The sequence below is a fragment of the Eublepharis macularius genome, chromosome 1 (assembly GCF_028583425.1).
Source record: "Eublepharis macularius isolate TG4126 chromosome 1, MPM_Emac_v1.0, whole genome shotgun sequence".
NCBI lineage: Eukaryota > Metazoa > Chordata > Lepidosauria > Squamata > Eublepharidae > Eublepharis > Eublepharis macularius.
In genome coordinates this window covers 181,846,328-181,870,409 of record NC_072790.1, presented here as the reverse complement: position 1 = coordinate 181,870,409, position 24,082 = coordinate 181,846,328, and the positions used below count along the sequence as shown (strand labels likewise).

General features: G+C 39.7%; 1 protein-coding gene across 3 annotated transcripts; it reads left to right on the top strand.

Moving 5' to 3' along the window:
• The first annotated feature begins 15,925 nt into the window (after positions 1-15,925).
• Positions 15,926-22,343, top strand: LOC129329823 (histone H3.3A). 3 transcript variants are annotated; one of them, XM_054979513.1, is made up of 5 exons: positions 15,936-16,039; positions 17,326-17,413; positions 17,576-17,730; positions 18,719-18,872; positions 21,690-22,343. In XM_054979513.1, exons 3-5 carry the CDS (start codon positions 17,603-17,605, stop codon positions 21,816-21,818), a joined length of 411 nt encoding a protein of 136 aa, XP_054835488.1. In that variant the 5' UTR covers positions 15,936-16,039; positions 17,326-17,413; positions 17,576-17,602; the 3' UTR covers positions 21,819-22,343. The 3 variants fall into 3 exon arrangements, with proteins under 3 accessions (XP_054835467.1, XP_054835488.1, XP_054835478.1); XM_054979503.1 differs by having other exon boundaries at positions 17,326-17,439; XM_054979492.1 differs by lacking the exon at positions 17,326-17,413 and having other exon boundaries at positions 15,926-16,039.
• Positions 22,344-24,082: the final 1,739 nt, after the last annotated feature.

Sequence of the window (24,082 nt, the reverse complement as noted above, 5' to 3'; positions counted from 1 at the left end):
TCTATGAATCGAATCTTTCAAAGTTAAGCTATTGTGTTTTTATCCTGCTGCAAGCCACATGGTGCAAATGGTAGATCATTTGTGATCCATACACAGTTCCACATGATAGGGTTCAGCTAACCCTTGCTGATTCAGTTAAGAGTTTGGGAGTTATACTGGACTCAACATGTAATGCACTCTACATGTCTGCATTTGAAGACAATTCACAAAAGCCAGCTGGTGTAGAATATCACAGCTCATTTACTGTCAGGAGCTAGGCAGAATATCCATACTACACTGATTCTGCAGTTGTTCCACTGGTTACACAATAGGTTTGCGTTCATTTCAAGGTGTGTGTTATTATTTATAATGTTCTTTCTTGTCTAGAACCCACATACTGTATTTACTCAAAAACAGGGCAACCTTGAGTCTTGCATTTGAGTGAATACTGTATCTACAAGTCTGCTCTGCACTCATCTGAGCAAAGCCTTCTGCAGGTGCCACCCTGAAAAACAACAGTAATTCTGGACTTCCGCTGGTGAAATAGCCTGCCTGACAATTCTGCGGAATACAGAAAGTGGAATTGTTCAGGAGGACATTTTTATAAAGGGAATAGGGACCTGGTAAAACAGAATTATGCAGGGTGGCACTTTTAATTAAAGTAATAACATTAGATTTTAATTTCCTACAAAAATTTTAGACAGCTCTTTTTCCTCAACCTTCAAATTGTTTATTAGATTTATTATATAGTCTTTATTTCATTTGTGTCTAATTGTGAAATACAAGTCCAGTGAATCCTGTAATTTGTGAAATCCAGGCTCTTGTACATATTATACTGTTTTATTCCTTTGTTCTTTAATTGCGTAGCCAAGTTTAATCGCCCTGCTAATTGTATGTATTATTCTGGTCTTTTTCCGTCATTCTGTCCATTGCACTCTATAAACTGCTTTGAATCTGAACAAGAAAGGCAGGCAGTAAATTTAATAAATAAATAAGCTAGCAAGCTTTGGTACTCGGCCAAAATGTGTGGATCCCAGAACCTGCCCTCTCGCAGAGTCTTGTATTTGATATCTTGCTGAGTGCAGCCCAAGGTCACTCCCTCCAAGCTCCAGAGGAGGACTGGGCTTGTATATGCCATGCTATACTTCTAAGTTGCTTGGAGCATCTCCAAAGTGCATCACAACACAGACTAACCCCAACTCCTCTCTTAAGGCTGTAGCTTTCCATAGTTGTGCTGCATGTCTAAGGTTCTTTCAGTACCTCAAAGTGCAGCATGCCATGGATGAGCCCCAGCCCTCTTCTGGAGCATGGAGCTTGGGGATTGCATAGAATTGTCCCAAAGTGATGCTCTGCTTTGGAGTTGTCATCTATGTACTCGAGGCACTTAAAACATGTTGAAAATACAATGTGATTGTGCAGACAATTCCATGCCCACCTCTCCATTTCCAAACTCAGTAGGAAGGCTAGGGCTAGTCATGCTTGCTAGAGGTAGGTATGTGGGAGGTACCCTTATAGTGCAATCCTAAACCCTCCATTGACCCTTCTAATTAGGGTTGCAGACCTCCAGCTGGTGGTTTACACTATATGGTGTAAGAATAAGAATAGTATATTACTTCTGCATCAATACTACCCCAAAGAGCCAGTGTACTGAAGGCTTCCCAGTCAGGGATCAGTTTCCCAGTCTCTCTCATTCATAATTTCCAATGCACAGAATTAAGTTTCATTCCAGGTAGACAATGAACAGATAATATTAGCAGATCACTTAATATACCTTTTTGTAGACCAAGGAAACTGGAATCTTTACTGCTAGCCTTGGACATCAAAAAGACTTTTGATTCTTTAGAAATACCTTTTCTCTACTCACTACTCTCAAAAATGGGCTTTGGTGATCACTTTCTAAGGGCAATAAGCACAATTTATAAGGATCTGTCAGCAAAGGTTAGAGCTAATGGTTTCCACTCTTCTAAATTCTGTCTTTCACGTGGCACATGACAAGGATACACTCTATCTTCTGTATTGTTTGCGCTGGTCCTAGAACTCCTGGCAGAGGCTCTACGACAGAACACCAACATACGGGGTGTCAAAATATGCAATAAAGACCACAAAATCAGTCTATATGCGAATGACATGGTTCTTTATGTAACTAACCCCCTTAACTCATAACCAGCAATTCAAGACACTATTTTACAATTTAGTCAATTAACAGGTTTGCAAATTAATCAATCTAAAACAGATTTATTTCCAATAGTTTTATCTGACAAAACATGTTCTACTGTTAAACAATTATATCAATACAAATGGGTTCAAACTTCTTGGAGACACTTAGGGATACATGTCCCTCTCAATTTATTAGATATCAAAAAACTCAACTTTCAAAAGCTTCACCAAGATATTTCCTTAAAATTGAAAGAATGGAACAAGCTGAATCCATCTTGGCCTGACTGTTTACACCTAATTAAAAATTTCATTTTATGAAAATTTTTATTTCTGTTTCGAACTCTGCCTATAATGCTCTCAGATAAAGAACTACAGCAATGGCAGAAAACTTTGAATGATTTTGTGTGGGTGTATAAAAAGCCATGAATTAGAAGCCAGATTTTGTTTCGAACAGCATCCAGAAGAGGTTTGCATCTTCCAAATCTGAAAAACTATTACAAGGCTACAAACTTAACTAACATAATCATGATGTTAAAGAGAAACCATTCTGAGAATTGGATACAAATAGAACAGGAAATGGTCAAACCATGGTCTTTACTAGAAACTATATGGGCTAAACCTTGTTGTTTAGTGACCCAAATAAAAGATAGTCCTTTTTTATACACTTCCCTGTGAATTTGGGATGCTAAAAAAAAAATCTTGGCTCCAGCTATTTCTGTTATGTCTTCCTTGTACAATCAGCCCAGGTTCCCACCAGGGATGGAAGTGGAAGATTTTAAAAAATGGAAACAGGCTGGAATTTATCAACTACGTGATCTGACATACAACGGTCATTTTCTTGAAAAAGTCCAACTAGAAAGAATAATAAAATTTCCTATCTCTAGGCTTCAGTATTTTCAAATAAACCACCTATTTGTAGATTTTTAAAAATGACTTCCCGTTTTGAAATATATGGCTGAACAAAATATAATCCCTCTCAATACGATCTATAGGAAATTGTTATATTTATGAATGAAACTCTGACTTTGATTGTAAACACAATTTGAATTGAGATAGATGGACCCTACGTGTGTATTTGGTAATTGGACAAGGTCATAGTTCCCTATTAAATGCTAAAAATTGAACTAGAAGAAGAACAAGGGAAGGACTGTATGGTTAAATGGGCTAAAAAATTTTGATATAATATCCATATGGAGCAATGGGAGAAAATGTGGAATTATGGTCTAAAACTTACATTATGTTATAACTTGAAAGAAAACTTCTATAAAATGATGTATAGGTGGTACATGACCCCACAAAAATTAGCTAAGATGTTTAATGGGGTGTCAAACAAATGTTGGAAGTGTCAAAAAATGAGGGTTCCTTCTATCATGTGGTGGTCCTGCCCAGTTGCTAAAAAGTATTGGAAACAAGTACATCTAACAATGCAAAAAATATTAAAGAGCAACCTACAACTAAAGCCAGAGATGTGTCTATTTAGTGGATATTTCAATAGAAAATGAATTTGGAATTTTGATTAAATATATGACAACTGCTACAAGAATAATTTATGCACAATATTGGAAATTGAATAAATTGCCAGCAGTAGATGATTGACTAATAAAGGTGTGGGAGATTGCGGAAATAGCAAAATTAATGGAACTGCTGAGGGACAAAACGACTGCAAATTTTGTGAAGATCTGGAAACCTTTCATGGACTTTCTGTATATAAAAGAGAAATCAGAACTAATGATCTGTGGATTTGAAAATTAGAGTTATAAGGTTGGCAACAAATGATAGGCTGAAATAAGTGGGGAAAATGCAGATATCTTCGCAGTAATGTCCAAGTTATATGTTTAGTTAAGATACGGATATTACAGAAGAGTTACTAAGTACTAAGAAAAAAAATTATGTAAAATGTTTAAATGATATGTCTCCCTCTATGTTCTTTTTTATTTGTTTGTTTTTATGTTTTTGTTTCTTTATGTGAACCTTTGCTTGTTTGCTGTAATAAAATAATTTTTTTAAAGGTCGTCATAGTTCCCTATTATAGTATAATATATATGCTATTCACTCTGAAAGTTATGGTTGCATGAAACATTTTACAACTTTGGTAATATGTATCTCTTTTGGAAAACTTTTAATAAAATCCATAGCAAAAAAACCAAAAACAATTTTAAAAATGCTTTACAATTCTTACCTTATTTATTTGCATACAAGTCCTGTAAAGAAGATTAGATTGAGACTGAGAAAATGATAATTTACCCAAAGTTGCACAGAGTACTTCACAGCTGAATGGAATTTGATCCTGGATCTTCCATACCCCAAACCAATATTCCAGGCCATACACCACACCAGCTTTTCATCTTAATGGGAAAAGTGCTTGGGACAGATAAATTCTTATATAAAGTCAGAATGTGCACAAGTAGTCATAGTTAAACGATTTAATGGCATAAGGACATCTAGACCATATGCACATAGATATATATTGTTACAAAACTCAGTATATCTAGAGCTGGTGTAGTCTAGAGAACTGTTCAGATCCTATCTCGAGTTACCTTAAATCACTATCAACATTGGCTGATTCCACACACGTTGGATAATGCACTTTCAATACACTTTATCGTTTGAGGTGGATTTTTTGTTCTGCACAAAAAAAATCTGTTCCAAATGATCTATAAAGAGGATTGGAAGTGCATTATCCAACGTGTGCGGAATAATCCATCATCTTTTCTATTAAATGGGAAACCTGTGACCTTGTTGGATGAGGCAAAGAGGCTAACAGCTTTAAACATAAAAAAGCCAGTGTATTCCAGTGGATATTAGGTGAGGAAGAATCTTCTTCAAACTGTAGAATTCTTTCCAGTGGTGCAGGTTCCCTTCATAGACAGAATTGTGCTGTACCTTTAGCCTTTAGATTGGTATTGTGTAAATCACAATATCTTAGTCTCAGTTCCCCATTGGTAAAATCATAATAGCATAATAATATTAGTATTATGCTATATTTTACAGGATTTTTGTGAAGATAAGGTAATAACTAAATTATTTTATACAGCTACAGAAATAATAATTAGATTCATGTAGATGATCATTAATAATATGCCAAGCTTAGACTTGGGGGATATGGTCTCTAGATCAGGCTCCCACGTTCACTAGCTTGAACTCTGTTGGTATAGAAAGCGACAGTTTTGTTTACAATAATAATGACAACAACATTCAATTTATATACCACCCTTCAGGACAACTTAATGCCCACTCAGAGCAGTTTACAAAGTATGCTATCATCCCCACAACAAAACACCCTGTGAGGTGGGTGGGGCTGAGAGAGCTCCAGAGAACCATGACTAGCCCAAGGTCACCCACCTGGCTTCAAGTTGGGGAGTCGGGAATCAAACCTAGCTCTTCAGATTAGAGTCCTGCACTCTTAACCACTACACCAAACTGGCTCTAGAATCACAAGGCAAAGATTGAAGTCTAGGATTCAGGTATCTATAGCAATCCTGGCCAATCCAGAAGCTTCACATTGCTTGCAAATCACAGAGTCTGAAGTTACACACCCCTATTCTCTTTTACACCTAGAGAAGACTTAAGTACAACACTCTGTTATGTACACTCAAACCCTGACATTCCTGGATGAAACTTCAAACTCAGAACCTTATTGGAAAGTCACTATTTTAAAAACTTCATGTTACTCTACCAACAAGGCCTCAATTTTCCTTTTGTCTCCTGAAACACAAGTCTTGTTTTGAATCTGTTTCAATTATAACAGAGCAGGAAGACTTGGTGAACCATCGATATATTCTATCAAGTGTAAGCAATGCCCTTCTACTCTCTACATTGGACAAACAGATAAATAATCACGCAAAAGAATAAAGATATAAATCTGGCATTAGAATCACAATACTCAAAACCAGGGCTTTTTTTCAGCGGGAATACAGTGGAACGGAGTTCCGGAACCTCTTGAAAATGGTCACTTGGTTGGTGGCCCCGCCCCCTGATTTCCAGACATAGGGGAGTTTAGATTGCCTTCCGTGCTGGCGTGGAGGGCAATCTAAACTCCCCTCTTTCTGGAGATTAGGGGGCGGGGCCACCAGCCATGTGACTATTTTCTCCAAGGGCAACCCACGGAGTTCCACCACCTCTTTTCCCAGAAAAAAAACCCTGCTCAAAACCCAGTGGGAGAACAAATCTTCCAGGACATTCCATGTCTGACCTAAAAGTGGCTGTCCTCAAATGGAGAAACTTCAAGGGGAAATTACATTGCTAAAAATGAGTTTATGTACAAATCAGAACAATGGATCCCTGGGGCTGAACAGAGACTTACGATTCTTATCTCACTATTGATGCTAATTTCTGCTCTAATCAAATTGTATTGTATCATTACATCCTGACATCTCCCTCTGCTATACCCCTCCCATACAATCAAGCTGCATTGTACCTTTACATCCTGATGTCCTCCTTTATAATACCCCATCCACCTTTGGTTGGAATATAAAGGCTCAGGGATCTTCATTCCTACTTGTCTCTGAAGAAGCTTACACTAAAAATCTTGTTGATCTCTAAGGTGTCACTGGACTTAAATCTTGGTGAACCACTGTATCACAGACTTTTCAGAGGAAAAAAATGGCAAAATATGTCTCCACCCCTCTTGATTTTTTTTCTCCCTGAACACAGGCTCTCTGACTTTAATTACAGTTTACAGGGAGACACAGTAGAAAATTGTTTAATCTCTAAATCAAGACTGTATTCTAGTTTTCCTAATTAGTACCTGAATATTTGCTATGTTGCCCATTCAGTCGGTCTGCAAAGGATCTAGAGGGCATTCTACAGGCTCCCAGTTAGGTCTGTAAATATCACCAGGTATGAGGGCAAAACATCAAATGGCCTTGTAATATGTCTCCTGGAACAGAGCTTGACACCATTTGTAATCACCTGAAGTTTGCAAAACAGAGTTAATGATGTGGTTACTGAGATGATCGGCTGAAAAGCCTAAAGTAAAATAAAACAAAAAATCAACACAAACACAACACAGAGATGTTTCCTTGTTTTGCAAGTGGGATGAGAACTGATTTGTAAACTCCTCCCTTGTAACTACTCAAGTTGAATTTCCAGTAGCTGGGAATAATTCCCAGATTACAGAAACCACACCCATATCCGTTTGGCTCACCTAAAACACTTGCATACAACGAAAGGACAACAATGAAAAATCTGTCCTTCATCTTTCTCTAAGTGTAGAATGAATTCAGAATAAAAACATGTAACACTGGAACCTTGATTCTTAATTAGATACACTCCTGGGCAATCAGGATCTCATCATTAAAGGATTTAAAGAGGGCCAAGTTTATGCTCTAGGTAGAGTGTCAATATAGGAAGTGAACCAGGAAGTCCTGGGTCAAAATCCCTGCTCATTCATGAGGCTCACTGCACACTATGCAGTTTTCTTCACAGGATTATTATGAAGATAAAATGGGATAATCCTCATGTATGCTGGCCTTGGAAGATGAGGAAAATGTATATGTGACAATATGAGGCATTGGCAATGCTCTTTATGCAGCAAGGAGGATCTGAAGAATGACAGGGCAGATGGAACCACTCTCTATGACTCCATGCTGCACCATCAAGGAAATTGCAGGGAAAGAGTATGACTCCAAAGTCTGCTGTCTGCACTCCATTACTTTGGGTTGTTGGTTGGCAAGCCAACAATCAGAACAGTTTAGCTAATATTAGAGAAAAGAGCACAATTCACTATGAATGTGTTTTGTACAAGCCACATTAAAATAAACTGGCTTTGCACAAAAACATAGATATGCTTGTATGGATTTACCATCTTTTTGTTTGTTTAAAATGGGCAATATTTGATGCACAATCCAGCCAAATTGAAGCACTTTTCCCTTTTTCATGTCAATGGGAAAGTTAAACAAAAACTTAAACATCCACTATTGACATCAATCAGTCTTCCAAATACTTAACTTTGGCTAGATCATGCTCATTGTTTGTCAGGAACATATTATTATTGCTAAATGCATTTATGGCACATTTACACTGATCAGGGTAGAAAAACAGTATTCTTGAAATAGCATGACACCATCTCATCTGAATAATGGGGGAATCAGGAAGATGATGGGAACCAAACCACATATATATGTTTCATGGAATAGCAGAATTGTCCTGGAGAATCCTGCAAATTTGGTGCACCTTCTTAATATCTGCACAAATCATTTTCAAGTGTTTTTACTGTCATGTCCTCTGTTCTGTGCACAAGATAGCCCTCGAAATTTTGTAGGGGGCTAAGGATCTAACAGAAAACATTCTCCACCCTTACATGACTCCAATTGCTACTTTCCTTTGTATTGCCAATTAAACAGGTACGTCCAGTTCTCAAGGCAACAATGCAATTACTGAGAACTACTCACCCAATAATTCTCACAGTGAAGTTTCAGTACTACTTCAGGATCTTACTCCTGTGTTTTCATAATGTAAAGAGACTGACATAATAGGGAAAGGAACGTTCCTGATAAATTCTTACATCCTCATCATCTGTGCCAACACAACATACTGACAACATACTGGTTGGCTTGCAGCAGCAAAACAATAATAGCATCCTGTTTCTAGCTAGTGGTGTGTCTTCAGCTATGCAGCCTGTCAGTTGCAGTCCCATTATACTAGTTAGAATCAGTTATTATCCCACTATACTAATAGGTTAAGATGACATAGTTGGCATTGAGAGTATATCTACATTTCTATCTTAAAACCAGTTGACCTTCTACCTGTATTGTCTAATCTGTCAATAAAAAACAAAGGAAATGCATGAAGTTGGTTACACCCATGCTACAACAAGAACAGCAACAAAAAAAGTTACCATTGGGTTTCCTCTTCAAGTTGATTTCTTTCCTTAAGGGTCAGACATTTTCTATCCAAACATCAAAGAATACTCTTCATTTGCAGGAGTCTTGGAATTAAAAATGTTATTATAATTATTACTGTTGAGAATTCTTCTATATCTTAATTATAATTCATTTCGTTCTGGGGCCCAGTTATTTATTTATTTATTTATTTATTTATTTATTTATTTATTTAGTGCGGGACTCTAATCTGGAGAGCTGGGTTTGATTCCCCACTCCTCCACGAAGCCAGCTGGGTGACCTTGGGCGAGTCACAGTTCTCTGGAGCTCTCTCAGCTCCACCCAACTCACAGGGTGATTGTTGTGGGGTAATAATAACACTTTGTAAACCGCTCTTGAGCGGGCATTAAGTTGTCCTGAAGGGCGGTATATAAATCAAATGTTAGTAGTAGTAGTAGTAGTAGTAGTACCACCACCAATGGACATGTATTGTGGAATCAGTTTAATGGATATTATAAGGTGTTAAGAAGTATCATCAATGGTAAGTATATGTAAATATGAGTAGCTGACCTCATGAAATATGCTGGGATTTCTGGTTTATTTATTTATATCAGGAGTCTCATAACCCAATTGACTTTGAGAATAGATTTCAAAATGCCAACACTTTCAAAAGCATTAAAAATAATTCACAAATGCTCATAAAATTGCAGTAAAAGAAACGTCACAATTAAGGCAATAGGTATAACCTGAGGTAACCCCACACAAGCATCAGATAAAATTTAAAAACATCCGGTACCTTACTATGTAAAAATAATGTTTTGATTAAATTTTGGAAGGTGAGAACAGAACTAGTATGGAAAGCTTCCCTAAGGAAGGAATTGCAAAGCAAAGGTACCACTAATGTGAAAGCCCTGCCCTTTAGCCCTGCCAACCTGACCTCACAGAGAGCCAAAATTTCAAGCAGTGTCTCCCATGATGACATTACTGCAGAGATGGATTGAAACTGAGTGCATCTGAATTGAGCATTTGTTTATGGTCATAACTGATTCGGTTAATATGGCTTTTAGATGACTGGAGCTCTGGCTGGCTTGCCGAAGGTTTTTATCAGTTCTTGAGTTTTAGCCATTTTTAAAGCTTCGTCTGTGATTTAAGTGCAATCATTTGAAACCAGTGTGATGAAATGGTTAAAGTGTTGGACTAGGATCTGGGAGATCCGGTTTTGAATCCCATTCTGCCATAGAAGCTTGCTGGGTGACCTTAGGCCAGTCACACACTCTCAGCCTAAATGGAGGAAACTGAGGAAAGCAGCTTAGGGTCATTTGGGGATCCAAATAAAGTAAATAAAATAAAATCTTTTACTGATCTAGTGCTATTGGCACATCTAATTTTTAGGGATGGTTTGTAACATGATGGGTGACGATTTCAAACCCTCTGTCCTGACCTATGCCCTCTCTGTATTTCTGTCCTGTCCTATGCTGTCCTATGCATCTCTCTATATCCTGTCACCTGTATCTCTAGTTTGAAACACAGAATCTCCCTCTCCTGTCCTATGCTGTGCCATTACCTGCTCCACAATGCAGTCTGTTTCTGCCTTTACATGTTCTCAAACATATGCTTCTAGTTGTTTATTTTTAATATTTTTCCTTTAGTAATTTTATCCCATTTGAGTAGGCTAACATATTTACAAAGGAAACATTTTTTAAATCCTATTAACTAATACACTTGTTTTATATGCTCTTGGACATTTGCACATCAAAGGCAGGGAACCAGGATTCATTTTTAAAAAGCAATAGGGACCTCAGTGTGAATGTGTGCCTAAGCACTTGCAGAAATTTCTTTTTAAAAACAGTCATTTCTACAGTGGTGAGTATGCCAATATCGCATGGACCTCACTGCATACAACCACTTGTGCACATGTCTTACTAGGATTTTTTTCCCCAAAGGAGTATGCAATCAGAGATTATCCACAAGTAATAGGTTCTCTAATTTAATTTATTTTTTTAATGGAAGTTGTTGGAGATCACAGGGGATGATATCAATTTAGCATATGTGGTGAATTAACAGGAACAAAGTCAATTGCAATCAGTTGCACAAAGAATGCTGAAAAGTCCCACTGTGAAGCATGCAAAGAAAATTTAAACTGGCCTGATGAGGACACTATCTTACAGATTTAGCAATATAAACCAAGACTTTATATTCATTATCTTCTAGCATATAGTCAAATACAGGAATGTCCCCAGTCCAATATCTTTTATACTTTATAGTATAATTTTTTTTAATATTCCTGCACTCCCTCCCCTTATAAACCTAGCATTATAACCAAGACAATTTTTAAATGATTCAAATTTTTTTGGCATACATTTTAGTGTATTTTTCCTGCACTTCATTTTTAGTCAATGAACAATTTATATCTTCTCAAGAAACAGAAAGGAACAATGGCCAATTATCCCTACCGCCACCCTGGATCAAAAAACCTCATTTTTCATCCTAGTTTACCTAAGGACATTTGCATGTCTATAACGGTTGTTGGAAGACGAGCCAAGCAGACATGGTCCTTCCTGCTCAAGGAAAAATGTAACCAGGTGCTTTCCCCTTACATTCTCTTGCAAACAACTGATTTGAGCAATTTGTTGCAGTTTAACAGGATTTATGAGATGCTGAGCAAGTGCACGATGGGACAGGGACCATAGTGTAAAAAGTGATAAAATGTTTAAAAAATATTTTGGTTTACTAAGCTACCACTGTCAGTTTTAAAATTTCCAATAAAGGACTAGTTTTAAACCTGTTCTTGAAATTAACCATCTAATGATCATTATAATCTCATTACCATAATTTTTTCAGGTAGCGAATAACATGCTATTTTCTATTTTTTAAAATCCAAGCAAATCAAAGAGCCAAATAGCTGTGACAAGTTGTCCAATGGTGGAGAGATTATATGGAATGTAGATTTCTTCTGCACAGCTATTACTTTCTCCTATACAAAATCCTTGTGGCCATTGGACCATGCAAATACTAGGGATTAGTGAATGCCACTTTGAGCAGAATTAATCACCCATGTTTTGCAACTCACAATAGTAGGGTCACAAAGAAGAGAGTTGCTCAGAAACTAGTTAGGCACATGAAGGGGGGAAGGAAGTATGTTCATGAAATGAAATGAAAACACAAAGTTGCACTTTAATTCAATAAGCTGTCTAGAAGATAATAGTAACAGGAAATCTATTTTAACGTATTTCAGTACTAGTATTGATCAAGTGCTCCAGTGTGCCTGAAGACAGAATTTAGTTCTAAAGGTATCAGTGTTCTAGGGCTATCTATCCTATATCTAATGCTGAACCCAGCTCACAAGCAGATTGATAGACCCAGAGAATCAGGCCAGATTCAGACAGGGGGATTCTTCTGCAAACCTGTGGGACCCATCCTGTTTTCAGACAAATGTGGAACCCCCCCCAATGGAGTTTAACTCCACCTTCTGCAAAGAAAAGAATGTCCTCTGTGCTTGTCAGACAACATAATGGAGAGTACCTTTGGGGTGGCTGTGGGGCAGATTAAAAAACATGAGCTGCTGCCACTGCCTAAATGAGTTAGGAAGGTGAGAGAGATGAAGCCACTGCTGCTTGTGCCAGGCAAGCGAGGCAGTGGTGATTTAAGTGGTGGTAGTGGTGGCTGAAGGCACCACCTCTCTGCTGCATAAGCCAGACAGCCATTTGGCTACGGCTCTGCAGGCAGGGTGGCCTAAATGGTGAGTGGGTGACCCACCAAGTGGGGGGGATGGGACCCTCCACAAATGTCACTGGACCCCTCTTGTACCTATTTTCCTCTATGGAGCTGATTGCAGCTTTGGGTGCATGTGAGTTACTATGAAACAGCATGAGAGGAATGGTTAAACTCAGCCTCCCAATAGTCACTGCCTATTAAATCAACTCTGCCCTGCATTCAGACATCAAGTCAATCCTCTATCTGTGAAGGGCACAAATCTGGCTTGTTTCCTTTCTGGCATGCTTGCTTACCTTCTCCTCTAGTGTGCAGAAACTGAAAGTGTTTACAGTGCCAAGTTTACGGGAAAGAATAAACTCCAATCTGACCAGGAACATGCATTCAGACATTGCAGAAATTGGAAATTGTCCAGCATAGATTACAGGTCATTAATGTTGTGTCAGACTGGTTTAAGCTAAGAGCTGTATGTGACCACCAGTGGCGTTCTGTTGTTATTGTATTTGGGCCTATCTTGTAGCAGGTTATTCCTCGGTATCATTCTGGTTTTCTTGATCTGTTTATGTACTACATTGGGCATGTATTTAATTCTAAAAATGTCTGTTGTAGAGCCTGCATGTGAGAATCTCTGTCAGACGGAGTGGAAAAGATGGAGCTGTAGCATACAGCTTGGCTGAAGATAATGGATTGTTCGGTGCATTTAAGATAGTGACTGGAAGCATGTAGATATGTTTGTTGATCAGTATATTTCTTGTATAAGGCATTTTTATACTTCCATTGTATTTTTGTACTTCCTGTGTGGATTGATTCATGGTCAGGTTGATGCTGAGGAGGAAGTTGATGTATTTATTATTATTTAACTGCTGATGGCTTGGTGAAATTCCTCCAGTGCTTCTTTCTCATGAGTTCAAATGATAAAAATGTCATAGATCTCAAGTACAAGAGGGGTGTTAATGGGTGGAATCTGTGGAAGGACTGCTCCAAGTCTTCCATTAAAATGATGGCATATTGTGGTAACATAAGGGTGCCCACAGCTGTGCCATTGATCTGAAGGAATAAATCATTACAAGTCTGAAATAGTTGAAGGTGAGGGCAAATTGACAGAGCTTGGTAGTGAGGTCAGCTGTGGCATTATTAGAGATGGTGTTCCTAATGGCTGGTAGTCCATCTTTGTGAGTGATGTTGATGTATAGAGATGTCCATGGTGGCCAAAACAGTGTTACATGGAAGACTGTCAACAAATTGTATTTTTCTCAGAAAGATTATGGTATCACACACATAACTGGGGGCAATGATGGCATAGGGTCTGAGAATGGAGTCCATATATCCAGACACCCCAATAGTGATAGTGCCGGTATCTGAGACAACAGTATGTCCTGAGTTGCCAGACTTGCGCATCTTGGGCAAAAGATAGAAAGTACCTGCGCAAGTTTTCTGTGGTGTGTCCATATAATTTTTTTCCTGTATGTGTGGGGGTAATTCCTTGTAACCCTGTTTAGTTCTTTTTGGTATTTCTCATTGGGGTCTGAGGATAGTTGTTCGTAGAAAGTGTATTGGAGAGTTTTCTTTCAGCATCCAGAATATAGTCTGATTTGTCCATGGTAACATGTGCTCCTCCTTTATTAGCTTCTTTAATCAGTGTCTGGACTTTTTTTGAAGCATTTTTATCAATGTGCGTGAGAGATGATGTTTGTTGATCACATCAGTTTGAACTCAGCAGTGAAAGCATTCTGTGTATAGATCTAACTTGGCACTGTGACCATCGTGGAGAGGCATACAGTCCTTTTTCCCTTAGCATTGGTTGGTTAGCAATTAGTGTTGCTCATTTGTGGGTTGGAGAGATGGCAGCTGTTTGGCAGTAGATTGTGAATTGTTATGTTGTGAAGATTGTCTGACCATCCATGTTCTGTTGCTTTATGAAAGTACTCCTTCAGACGCAGACTACAAAAAAAAAAAGGCCTTCACAGAACTGTATTATCTGTGTGGATTTAGTGGGACAGGATAGTCCTCTTGAAAAAACAGATTCCTCTGGGAGGCTGAGTGTACTGCAAAAGATTTCACAATGTTGCTGGAGGAGTAGTTACTATGGCCTACAGCATGCAAGAGCTTAGAGAATTTCTTGTCTTTCTGTTTCTTGGATCAACTAGAGGTTGCTGTTGAGACCTGTACAATATGGTGTCTGGTGGTTTGTAGAAAGCAGAGTGTCCATATATTTTTCTTTTATGCCCCTTACTAGATTTTACTCCTTTGGATTTAGGATTAGCACTGTGTCATAATCTCTATTATAATAGGGAGATAAGGAGGCATCATCAGTATGGTAGTTGTACAGACAGGCAAAAGGATAAGAAGAGTAAAGCAGGGATCTTTGAATCTCTCAGGTTACTAGACATGGCTAAAGCACACGGTGTTAGCCTTATGATGCACACCTCGCTGAAAACAAGCTGGAGAATCAAATTGTGGAGCTGTAAAAAAAGTGAATCCTGACTTTAAGGGACAGTTCATATTTGCATAACACATCACTTGTTGACTTGCAGGTAGATGTCAGCATTAAAAATAGTGGTGAGGTAAAATGTTAAGTAAAATGTCATACTTTCAAAAGTTATTTTAAAAAACACACACACACAGCTTTTAACAAACACCAAATTTCCTTTCGTGACACAACTTTGTCCCCTCCTCCCACCACAGCGAATAACAAAAATGTTATGGACACCCCCGTTGGTTTCGATCTACGATGACTCATTCACTCTCGTCTCTTCCTTCAGTCCCCAAGTGCTTAAGGTGCATGTCCAAACTTGCCACTCAGGCTTAGACCAGGGCCGCTTTCGCTAGTCGTGACCCTCACGTGGGGGACCCAGCAGCGACGGTCGCGAGGCGCGCCTCCCTTCCGTTCCTACAGGCCCCCGGACTAATGGTGAAGCGTACTCAAAGAAACGGTTGGCCTGTCCTCGCGCCGGTCCTCGACAGTTAGAGCTGCTCCCGTCGGAACGTTGGCCGTGGGATCGGCCCCCGCGTTCCCGCCAGAGAGTCGCGGGAGAGGACAGAAGCAGGGAATCCCCTTCTTTCTCTCGCGCTCTGGCGGCGTGTCTTTTGTGTTTGTACACACAGAGGCGGCCACAGGCAGCCGAGAGTAGGCAGGGAGGAAGGCTCGTGGGCGTGGCCTGGCTTTCCCTCCATTGTGTGCCATTGGCTGCAGGGAGAGGCGGAGGCGTGGCCTGGGCGGGTGCGGGGCGTAGCTAAGCGGCGACGACGGCCCTCACGAGTCAGCCATCTTTCAATTGTGCTCTCCGCTGCCGTCGCTCCCCTCAGTAGCTTTAGCGCCTCCTCGCTCTCCTTGCCTGCTCGGCAGCCGCGCTCAGCCTAAGCGGACGGGGGTAAGTCGCCAGCCGTTTTGCCAGGGCTCCCCGCGCCCCCCGACCTCGCCGGGGGCTGCTCCCGGAGCTCCCTCGCAAACTTCCAGGGGCAGGAAAGAGGGGCTGCGGGGCGGAGGGAGCCCCAGTACCCTTTCTCTCTCCACCTTCCCCGGCACCTTGGAGGAGCTTGGGCTGCTCTTTCGCTCAGCCACCCCGGCCCCACTTTGCTCGGCCGTAGCCCCCCCCGGTGCCTTCGCCCCCACCCCAGATCCTCACCATTCGCCTCCCCAGCCCCCGGCCGATCTCCTCAGCCCATCGCCGCCCTAGAGTGGGGCTGGGAAGCGGCTGGAAACTAGAGGCAGTTGCAGCCCGGGGAAACTCTCCTGCCTGCCTGCCTGCCTGCCTGCCTCTGCTCCCCACAGTTGTTGCTCAGCTTCACCATCTTGTCTCTTTTCTCTGGTCACCGACCATATTTTTTCCCTATTGCATAAAAACAATAAAAAGGGAAGAAATGTGCCTCGGAAACGGTCGGAACCCGGCTAGATTTGAGGGGATTCGGAGCACAAACTTTTCCTGTATCGCGCAACCGGTCATATCCCGCGGAGTTTGCCTCTTCGGGAGGATTTTTTGGGTATTATTTGTTGCTGTTTTATTATTTTCCCCCCTCCTCCTCTCTGCCTTCCTGTAAAGAGACTAGGGCTGCATTTCGCGATTGTTTCCATTTTGTTGGGGATGAGTTTGCCAGAGAGAGGCGCTTGGGAGCGAGTCTGCCTGCTGGAATGGCAAGGGTACGGGCACAGGCAGCACCAAAAAAGCCAGCCCCCCAAAAGTTAAGAGGCTTTCTTGCGCTCAGAGCCCGACTGGGTTTTCCCCCTTTTGTAGAGTAAAATCCGATTCCTGCACAGCTTTCGTTTTTGTCTTCCTTTGCGGGCACGGCACAGCTCTGGGAAGGAGAGCTCCTTTGCCCGAGAGCCCTCGAAGGCTCAGGGTCCGTTTCACCACCCTCCGATTTCGCTCGTCTGGAAGGGGGATTCTTCTACTCTGCGTTGTCCGGTGTAAGCTATCGATCAGTTGCAGGCTCCCCCGGTGTGTTCGGTAATTACTGGTACTTTTTCGCCGATCGGGTGGGGGTGAGAGCTGTTTCTTGTGTGTCGTGTTGGAATCGCCCTCTAGTCTTGCCTGCTGCATCGCTCCAGTGGTAAAGCTTGGTCAGAAGGCTGTATTTTAGTAATATACGAAAACCGCCGACATTTATTTTAAATAAATTGGAACGATGGCTCCCCCGTCCATTTTATCATCCAATCCAGGACTTGTAAGGCAAGGATTTCTTGATGTGGCGAGCTGTTAGCTTTCATTTCGCACAGGCGGAGGAGGCTGATGTGCTTGAGACCGGAGGTGTGGATCTTCAACCTTTAAATTGCGTGAGGTTTTGGTGATTCTTAACATACGATATTTTAAGTCTTTTTAAAATAAAGAAAATTAGCACTTTCGGAGAACGCTTCCGAGTAGCTGACATGTTACGTTATAGTGATCGCGTGGGTTATTTCTTGCCGATAGGTGTAAGGAAGAGAAGTTCACAGGAACATGGCTCGTACCAAGCAAACTGCCCGTAAATCCACCGGTGGGAAAGCGCCCAGGAAGCAACTCGCAACAAAAGCCGCACGCAAGAGTGCGCCCTCTACTGGTGGGGTCAAGAAACCTCATCGCTACAGGTACAGAAAAGACCGGGAACAAAGCAGAGTGATGCAATAGGCTATTAACAACACGGAAATGTTTCTCTAAGCCGAACTTTCTGCTTTGAGGAAAAATTGATGCTTTTCTTCTTTTTTAAAAAATGTTTAATTATGACTATTTTTGCAAAGGCATCCTTATTTTTTCGTATGACTTAGAAGAATTTATGGACAACCTATAATGTATTTTAAATTGAATATTTCCATAAAGTCGTATAGGTGCCTATAATGATAGATGATTTTATTGATTAAATTAGTTTATTTTAAAAATGAAAATAATGATCTAGATTGGAAAAAATCCATTCATTTTGTATTGTGCTTACGGTGTACTGATAATGACTGCTGATTAAGTAAAGTATTGTAGCAATGCTGGTTGTTTCTAATTTGTATATGCCTGATAATTTTTGTTTATTTAAATTAGTTTAGTGCCTAAGTTGTTACTGTAAAACAGATGGTGTGATTCATACAGTATACCACTAGAGGGCAATAGCTACATACAGATAAGCAGGTAAATCGTCAGTTTTGCACTTTTTACATAATTTTTTAAAAAAACACTTAAGACTGCAATGGACATAACCAGTTGCAAGTTATCATACCAGCTTCTCTGAAAACCTTCGTGGTTGAGAAGCTGTATGAATGTCAGAACAGAGAGAATGGCCACCGTTTCTCATATTTCACAATATTCTCACCTCTTAAAGAGGGAGGGAAACAAAATAAGAATTATAATCAAATTCTTGAATAATTTTTCCTGTCATTCTCTTTGGAATGGATTTGTTTACTTATACATGAGAGAGTTTTCACATTAGGCTCTGGCATCATTTTGTAGAAGCTGGTTTTGTACAGAATATATTTGTATACTTGAGTCTTAAAGGGAACAGTGATGTACACTTTTTGATTTTGTCTAGAATTTCATATACTCATTTTTTTCAGAGTGATGGGAAAACCTTGTTAATATTTTGTTTGTTTAAAGGCCAGGTACTGTGGCTCTTCGTGAAATCAGGCGTTATCAGAAGTCAACTGAACTTCTGATCCGCAAACTTCCTTTCCAGCGCCTGGTGCGTGAAATTGCTCAGGACTTCAAAACAGATCTGCGTTTCCAGAGCGCAGCTATTGGTGCTTTGCAGGTATGTTGTGACTTTGGGTTGCCTTTAAAAAAAAAAAAAGTATTCCTCCCCTTTCATAGGACCAATGATAACAGATCTTAACTTGTTTGAACATATGAATGATTGAGTGCTTAGTGCTAATAACTTACTCTTTTTACCTAAACCTTTATATTGGCTATTTTTTGTGAGTGATTTCATTCTAAGCAATCTTTTAAAGAGCCACAAGTGGAGGAAAGTACTCAGACTTCTTTATTAAGTCATTTAGCTAGCTTTCAAAAATATAAACACAATTTACTACTTATAGATGACATTTGGGGCTATAGATTTACTAGCAGAAATGACATGCAGAGCACTTGCTAGTGCAGCCATCAACAGTACTATGCTGTTGGTACGTGAGAGTGTGTGTGATTGGTTACTTCTGTACACTCATGTAATTGGCTGAGCTGTTTCTATGGTCAGTCAAAACTTCACATGATTCGTAGGTTTCAGAAGTGAGCATCCATGTATTTGTAGGTGAGCTGCTAAGTGCTAGCATTTAATTCTTCCAAGTAATTGTAAACCTCAAGTTAATTTCCTTTATCTTCTAAATTGAACGTAGGAACTCTCAGATTTCAGTACTGAGCTGCTGAACAGTTTTCATTCTAGTTAATTTATTCCTGCATCTTTTAAAATGCATTCTCTTTGGTTTTTTACTTAAATGCAAAGGTACACTACATAAATCCAACCCTTTTCTAAGTGGAGAGAGAGACTTGTTTGTATGTGCATTGCTTCTTTGCTCGACTTCCTGTAGTGTCCACTCTAGAAGTCCCCTTTCTCTTTTCCTGTATATCACTAGGAAGATGGGCATATGGGGGTTATGCTCACTTCTGGTATGTGACATTCATGTAATACAGAAACATCTTTTAGACTGTTTTAGATTTTAGCTAGACAGTTGAGAGAATGCTGGATTTGATCTGTTCCAGCAAGTCAGTTTTTATGTTCTTGAATGAGATGAAAGACTTCAGTATTTGAGGTGGTGATTTTACAAATATGAAATGGTATTTGTGTTCTACAATAGTTAAAGTGATGTTTCACAATATCTTCCTCATTTGTGGTGATTTCCACAAATGATTGTGTCAAATGTTACATATGAAACAGGAAAGTATCTTGGGGGCGGGGGGGGGAGCGTAAGTCATAGTGTTATCCTTTCACATATGATGTGTCTATGCACAAGACTAATTTCTGGGAGGATGACTAGGGTGAAAAGCCAAACAATGAGAAGCATCCCTTGGTTTCACAAGTATATTAAAGAAGGCTGTTGTGCTGCCTTTACAGAAGACTGCATAGAAAAGACTATCTCGTATACCTGACGTGGGATTCAAGCCCTGCCTATTTTGTCCTATATAGCACTAACACTGTCTGCCTTAAGTGGACAGAGCTTCAAGCAGGATGTGTTCATAGCTTCAAAAATGAAAAGACAGGCTAACTTATAGAGAGAGTAAGAAGCCCATAATGAAGGTGCCAAAAGGGCAACACAGCATACAGTTTTGTAGGATCTATGTAGGGTCTTGACCAGAATTACTCTTGACAGTGCTGAATTTCAGCAGGCAACTTGTAAAAACAGCACGGGCTACCTGGTATGTACTGGGGCCTGCCTGGTGTCTGACAACACCTTGTAGCTCCAGGCAAATGACAAAACCCAGAAGGTTTAAGGAGTCCCTGTTGAGCTGCCAGATATTGATGGTGGCCTGCTGTATTGGGCTTTTGGGCCAGCTGTGAAGGCCTGGCTTAGACATTGTAACCAAGATGTTATGGCTCCACCTGCCTATCACAAAATGGTGAATTATAGTTTTTAACCATTGGGAAGACTAAACTGTTGTGAAATTAGTGTGCAACATTATATCCAAACTTCAGAGACAGTGCCCTAATATTAAGCACTATATTGTTAAGCTGCTGCTCCATTAGCTGTAATTAATAATCTACCTTTGCTTGCTGTGTATTGCCTATTCCTACACTGTATCTATTACTAGTTTGCATTTCATAAAATTAACTTGAAGACATTTTGTCACTTCTGTTATTACTGCTCCTGAACAGTGAAAGTTGTTTATTTTTAAATAGAAAGGCAAGTATAACCTTCGTAATAAATAAAAACATCACAATTCCAAAATATTAAAGTTGGAGGAGACTTAAAGGTTATACAATCCAACTTTCTGCACTGATGTAGATACCTCGTGGCCCCCAAATACTGTTTTTTAGAAGACAGGTATCTGAGTTACCCTAGTTACAGTTTGCAACAAGCAAAGAGCAAGAAGGACCAAGCCTTGTCTTTAAGGCTAAGGGATTTGTCTGTAAGTCTTAATTGTCACAAATCATGATCCTTCATTTCCATCAAGGATTTCAAATTCTGATTTCAGTTGTGGCTTAGGTTTGTCACACACAGGTCAGAAAAGAGTTAACTTGCAATGCATTGCCTTGGCCCATCTCACACAGTGGTTTATGAGATAATAGTGGTGTATGAGTAAAATGATGAGCTGCCAGTAGAGAGGACTGGGAGAGATAAAGTAGAAACAACTAAGGATTGCACTTAAGATCTCAGGCCAGTAAGTGGATCCTAGGAAAGACATCATGTAGAGTTCATTTGTAAAGAGCACAGGAGCCAGGTGATTTAGCACACATAAGCCAGTGCAGTGTAAGTTAACTGTTACAGAGGAAATGAAGGAAACCTAGCACCTTTTACAAGACCAACTTTTATAACCCTTTTCTTTAGAAGAAGGGTATAACACAAGAATAAATGTTTGTATTTGCTTGAGGATCTGGTTGCATTGTTTTTTAAATCTTCTAAACTCTTTTCTTCAATAGGAGGCAAGTGAGGCCTACCTGGTTGGCCTGTTTGAAGACACCAATCTGTGTGCTATCCACGCCAAACGTGTCACAATCATGCCAAAAGATATCCAGCTAGCACGCCGCATACGTGGAGAGCGTGCTTAAATTCTACTAAGATGGATTTTCCATTCTCAAAACAAATAAAATCTCTTCTTCCTGTTATTGGTAGTGATGAACGTTAGATATTTTTTTTCCATGAGGTTAAAAGGTACCTAAGTATATGGTTGCAAACGAAAAAATAGGAGACAGAATCGGGTATTGGCAAGCTCTTTTTTCATTTTCATTTGTGTGTGGATTTTTAATATAAACGTGGGGACATATAAAGCATTATTGCTATCAGAAACCATTTCAGTGAACAAATTTCAGCAGTTCAACTTTATAACAATTATAAATATGCCAGTCAGACTTTTCTGGACAATGCCAGCATTGGATTTTTAAAAAAAACAGAAAATAAGTAAATTTCTTATTGATGGCAACTATATGGTGTCTAACATTTTTATCATACAGTAGATTCCATCCATTCACTATACTTTTCTAACTAAGTTGTCCTACATGCAAGTACATGTTTTTAATGTTGTCTGTCTTCTGTGCTGTTCCTGTAAGTTTGCTATTAAAATACATGAAATAACATTTGCTTATTGTCTTAATTTTTAACCCTTCCATTTTGATTACTAGTTACATAAGTCTGTGCCAAAATGAAATTTAATACACTTGTATCTAATATACTCAGTCTACACTGAAAATATCTAGGGATGTGTGCTACCATGTTTGGATTGAATTATGAACAGGATCAAGCATCTTGTACAGAAACACAATTCACATGAGTAGAAATCCCTCACCGTGGCTGACGTTTCCCCATGATACTGGCCTTTGAAGCAGCAAGGCCATATGTTTAATCCAGCACTTCTGCAGAGGATGGGATATGCACAGAAACTGCTGTTTCTGTGGTAGCAGCAGCATTTTTCAGGCTAATTCAGCCTCTTGTGGTTTACAAGGTGTACAAGTGGCAGATGTGGTTAGGATCAGCACACACCAATAGCCTGTACTGTGTGAGCAGTAGAGATTTAGGACTTTGAATTTCTCTCATAGTTCAAAATAAACTGGTAGCTGTGGCTGCTGGTTCAAGTTACTATTTTCCTACCTTACCTTTTAAAGCCAGCCATGGGAGGGCGGGATGCATTCCTAGGCTTCACAAACTGAAAACTTCACTTACTGTGGCTATGTGAATCAACCATTGTGATTGTGTGTTGGTTCCACTACTGTATACTCGCCTCTTGCTGCTTTTAGTGATTATAGGTAATGCATGTATACTTTACCACTTATCAGACCCTACCCCACCCCCTCATCAGTAACTAAGGAGTATTTTGCTGAAGCAAGAATCAACCCACTGGGTTGGATGGGATAAATGCTGTAAAAAAAGTAAGATGTGCACAGTCCTTTGAATGAACAATGGTTGCATTATAGGCAAGATGACTTCTGTGAGGGCTTTGAAAACTTTAGAGTTGGAGCCTTCCAACTGCAAGTAGGTTTAATCTTGTAAAAATTGGGCTCCTATAAGATGGGGGACCCTCTGAGATGGTGTTGATACAGTACAGGCAACTTTCACCTCACCAGCAGAGGGTCATTTACACTAGCCTCCTTTTGGATCACTTGATCCTTTGAATCAACTTATTTAGAATTTGCTTTTCCAGTTAAATACTTAGGTATACAATTTTTAAAAGACTATTAACAATAAGTATTTGCTGGATTCACTGATGCAACACAGTCACTAGCAGACTGACTTTACAACCCTTTCTGAACAAGTCAGTGAGGGCAAAAATGCTGTCTCCACAGACCTGCCTAGCAAATCAGATTGGAAAATGGCCCATGTTACAGTTGTTTGTGCATACAGTTCCCTATCCAGCCATGATTACCTGCTCCCTTGTATATATGACCCCTCACTGGATTATGGAAAATAAATTTACTATTCCTTTTTTAATGCCTAAATCCAGCAGCATCCATAGTTGGAAAAGGTTTAAAAATCCAGTTTAGAAGTAATAATTCAAGCTAGAGTTTGCATGAGTATTTTTCTCAAATTTATTTTATCTCCTCAATGTTCCGTAGATGAAAAATGAGATTTCCAAAATAGAGAATGCTCCAAGATGTCTCTGTACTGAAAAATTCAACAGTGCAAACCTAAGCAGAGTTTCTTCAGTATAAACCCATAGAAATCAACAGGCTTAGATTGGAGTAACTCTGTTTAGGATTGCACTATAAGGCTAAATGCTGATATAAGGGGTGGGGGCATAGAAAGTTTGTAGAAGCCTTGTGGTTTCTTGTTAAAGTACATTGAAGGAATAATCTGGTTCGTTGACGGGGTATTTGTTCTG

Excerpts from the sequence above, each read along its gene's own strand:
- LOC129329823 (XM_054979492.1), top strand. The coding sequence starts at position 17,603 with ATGGCTCGTACCAAGCAAACTGCCCGTAAATCCACCGGTGGGAAAGCG. Across the intron at positions 17,731-18,718 it reads AAGAAACCTCATCGCTACAG|GCCAGGTACTGTGGCTCTTC; the intron begins GTACAGAAAAGA and ends GTTTGTTTAAAG. Across the intron at positions 18,873-21,689 it reads CAGCTATTGGTGCTTTGCAG|GAGGCAAGTGAGGCCTACCT; the intron begins GTATGTTGTGAC and ends TTTCTTCAATAG.